A 3,905-nucleotide genomic window follows, 5' to 3' on the forward strand; every position below is an offset into this window, starting at 1 on the left:
AGTAAGATACTGGAAATGATAAAGGCCCAAGTGGAACCGGTAATGGATGGACCTGACCATCCTGTCGAAGGAGAAACGGAAGAGCTCACAATACTACGTCTGTTGCAAATGCTGATTAAACAGAAGCTATTGTTGGAAGAGAAAAATAGAAGGCTAGAGCAAGCGATAAAAATGTTTATAGAAAAAATTGAAACCATCCTTGAATAAACTTGACAATAAAAACCACTTGCATGTGAAAGAATCTATATTGTACGCATATTTCAAACTTGCAACGGAACAGTTGTAAACTGTCTCTAATGTAAGTCAGAGTTTAACTAAATGCAAATTACAAATAGCAGAACCTTTGGCAGGCTTGAACCATATCAGTGAACTGAAGCTAAACTTGTACGCAACGCGGTGACCCTCCCACTGCACCAACATACACATTATTTAAAACCGTGAATCTATACTTTTCACTTTTCAAAATTGCATTATTTTACATGCTTTGTTTTGCACAACTGATCTTGTCCATACCTTTACAACTGGTCCTGTGCAGGCGATATTGGAATTGTACCAAAGGATACGCCGCTAGGTCCAGCCTTTAATCCCTGATCAACGATTCCACCGATGGCTCCTTGTGGCGCTGGTGGCTGAAGCTGTTGTTGCTGGTTACTACTGTTGGTAGGATTTCGAAGCTCCGGCCCAACGAACATCTGATAGTACAGATGGCCCACCTTGGTGAGTTTCTTTTGCATGGTGTTGCGTAACGGGTTTGTATACTGTACCGGCGGTCTCGATGTGAGTGGATCACGCCAATGAAACCCGATAGGATCACACACAAACAGTACCGGAGATGGAACGTGATCTTTCATATAATTCCACACACTTTCTTTAAGGACGTAAGCGATCTGAAAAACAATTTAAGAATAAGGAAATATAATTTATATATTTTATGAAATGTTTTAGCCATACCTCCGGTCCATCAAAGTATTCCAACACAATGTGCAGGTAGCTCAGTGGCGGTGGCAGCAGCTGGGCCAAAGCCATCAGCTCAAGCAGCTTTGTCGTCATGTACATCAGGTCCGTTTTCTGACCGTTCAACGTTTCAGCCGTCTTGGAGCGCCACTGATGCAAAGCAGACGCGCAAAGTGCACGCAACAGCACCGAACAGTAGCAGAGCGATGGTCGGTAGCACGCAACAAGCCCCAAAATTGACCAAAGGATCGGAGAATGGCGGAAGGTGCGCTGTATCTGCAGGTCACGCTCCATCGTTACCTTTATGAAGTCTTCTTCCGGCCACGGTAACCCATTGTACATCACATCCGGTGATATCATCTCCACCAACAGCAGTGACACATAGCTAAAGCCATCGATGGTTGCCTGATGATCATTTACATCCTGGCAACAAGCTACGATTGCATTCAACAGGTGGTTCTGCATTTCGGATGCCGGCCCAATCGCCTTCTTGGTGGGAATTTTCGGTCCCTGGCCAATGATGCCCGCATGCAGCACGGTCGCCCTGGATGCGTTGAGCGCGATGCCTTGCTTCTGGTTCAGTCTGATCAGTAAATCATCCGGTTTATCGAAGCTGTACGCTTGTGATTCCGATTGGGAACCGAACAGATTGCCATACATGAACAGTGCACCTTCTAGCAGCTCACGGAGGGCCGCAGTACGGGCAGCTTTCCGATGGGCGCAGTGTTTCGCCAGCAAGGTGTATACCCGGTTCAGTGACTCATCGAGTGTTTCCGGCGTTTTCCCTATTGGCACACTAGTTCCATTGGAGGACAATCGAAGGCAATAGAAGAAATATTTCACCAACAGCTGGGATAACTTCAGTGTTTGGCCGGTTCCAATTGTAACGCATTTACCAATATCTAAACATTCGATCAGTCTTACGGTTTCGTGGATAAGGTCTTTGTAAGTTACTGTCCTGCAATCTGTACCAATCAACTCTGGCTCAGGATGTTCGCTTTTCATTCGTTTGCAAGTTTCTTTCGTTGGTGAGCATTTCCCATCTCCTAGCACGATTGAAGACCTTGTTGGTGTATCCTGCCTTTCATGGTTCATAAAATTTTCCCAAATTTTCAACACTCGATCCAGCAGCTCGTGCACAATGCCAATGCAGTTTACCTTACGCAGTGTGGTGCCAAGGATTGCGGTACGTTCCAACCTCAACAGCTCTGCCAAATTGTGCAAAATGTTCCAACAATCTGTCCGCTTGTTAGGTCCGATCAGAATTTTCTCGAAAGCAGTTTCAAATGCCGGTCGCACCTTGGGCACATCTGATGTTCCATGTGGCCCACTAAGCATACGGACGAGCGCATTAAGATGCGACTTGGTACCGGAACCTACGGTTTGATCACTCACCGATAAAAGGTACACGATCGATTGATGAAAGACGGAGTTTGATTTGAAGCTGGCTAGTAACACTAATCGTACCGCGACTTGTTGCACGTACGGTACGTCGATAGTGCAGCTGCTCCATAGGGTTTCCCGCGAACCATCGCGTATGATGTCTTCAAGCAACGGTACGGATTGCTTATCTAGCACGAGCGTTTCCAGCTCGACAAACATGATTTCTAGCAGCTCCTGGCACCAGCTGTGCTGTGTGGACAGCTTCGCAAGTATGAGCGTCACTTGAATAGCGTGTTTCTTTATCTTTAGCAACAGTCCAGCCACTGTATGCAGTACGTACGGAAGACTGATATTCGATGGCCAATGTTTGGGCTGAACTTTTATCAATTGTAAACGCTTTTGGTCATCTAAAATTAATAAGCAGAACATTTTAGTAGAACGCACTGTAGCATGAAAACATAATGCTACTCACGTAGATTTAGAAATACGGCTACTAAAGCTTGAGATATCGTATCGGAAGCTTTTGCTAACAACAGCAAATACGGAATCGCCTGTTTGGAAGTGTTATCTTTTTCGACCGTTGATGTGAGCGCGCTGCGCAAATCGTTCTCATGTGCCAAACCGAGATAACTCAACACTTCCACCTCGGACTCGGATGGTTGATCGAATTCTCCATTAAACCTGCTTACTCCCATTACCAACATGCTCGAGATTACCTTCAGCGGAAAACATCCACCGAGTCGTGCTACGGCCCAGTCAAAGAATGGAGAGTGTGTTTCGTAAATGGCAAGCAGCTCATTGATGCACTCGTCCATTTCGCTATCGTTCAGCTTTTCGAAGCACAGTGCGCTAAGGCTTAACAGGTAGCGAATAGCACTGCACCCAAGCCAAAGATTACATGCACTTCGAATGTCCGGTGGTGGTCGGCGTCGGGAGTGTTTTTTGCATACTTCTCCGAGTAGCTTCAAACACCACGATGATATGAGCGGACACCAGGCGGAAGGACCTACGGTTACCAAGCGTTCCAATGCTTCGTGTATTTCCTGTACGGCTTCATCGTCCACAGAAGGGTCGGGCAAGTTTTTCTTGGGGAACACGGAATTCAAAAACATGTTGGAAGATATAGGATTTGGCCACGCGTCCATTTTTTCTACTTACCTCCGCACTGAGCATGTACACCTTGACAGCATTATTGAATACGAGCGTAAAATAATCGAACACCGCATCTCTTGTCGATGGAAGATCCTCCAACAGGTGTAGTGCACTTTTTACAAGTGCGCCTGTGTCCTTAAGCGGCACTCCCTTGTACAGCAAGGACACGCTTTTAACAAAGAACTGCAGTTCAGCTAGGACTGGTTGTTTTATCATGGCTAGATGTACAAATTATAAAATAGCAGAAGCTTCAATAATGTGTTCACAGTCGTCGCCGGGTTGTGATTAATACACGTTCGGCGGAACTGCACTGTATTTCACGGGATATTTTACGTTATGTGCACATAAACACACCTCTTCGCTTCGTGGGAAAATGTTAATTAATCATAAACTTGAAATAAGACCTGTTTTAATGT

The 3,905-nt window shown here is 45.6% G+C and overlaps 1 protein-coding gene across 1 annotated transcript; it reads right to left on the reverse strand.

The window, feature by feature from the left end:
- Nucleotides 1-515: 515 nt before the first annotated feature.
- LOC128708033 (integrator complex subunit 5) lies at nucleotides 516-3,705 on the reverse strand. Its single transcript, XM_053802991.1, has 4 exons — nucleotides 3,496-3,705; nucleotides 2,810-3,422; nucleotides 952-2,744; nucleotides 516-887 (listed from the first exon to the last, which is right to left on the reverse strand). Exons 1-4 carry the CDS (start codon nucleotides 3,703-3,705, stop codon nucleotides 516-518), a joined length of 2,988 nt encoding a protein of 995 aa, XP_053658966.1.
- Between the last annotated feature and the right edge of the window lie 200 nt (nucleotides 3,706-3,905).

Source organism: Anopheles marshallii, chromosome 2 (genome assembly GCF_943734725.1).
Source record: "Anopheles marshallii chromosome 2, idAnoMarsDA_429_01, whole genome shotgun sequence".
Taxonomy (NCBI): Eukaryota; Metazoa; Arthropoda; class Insecta; order Diptera; family Culicidae; genus Anopheles; species Anopheles marshallii.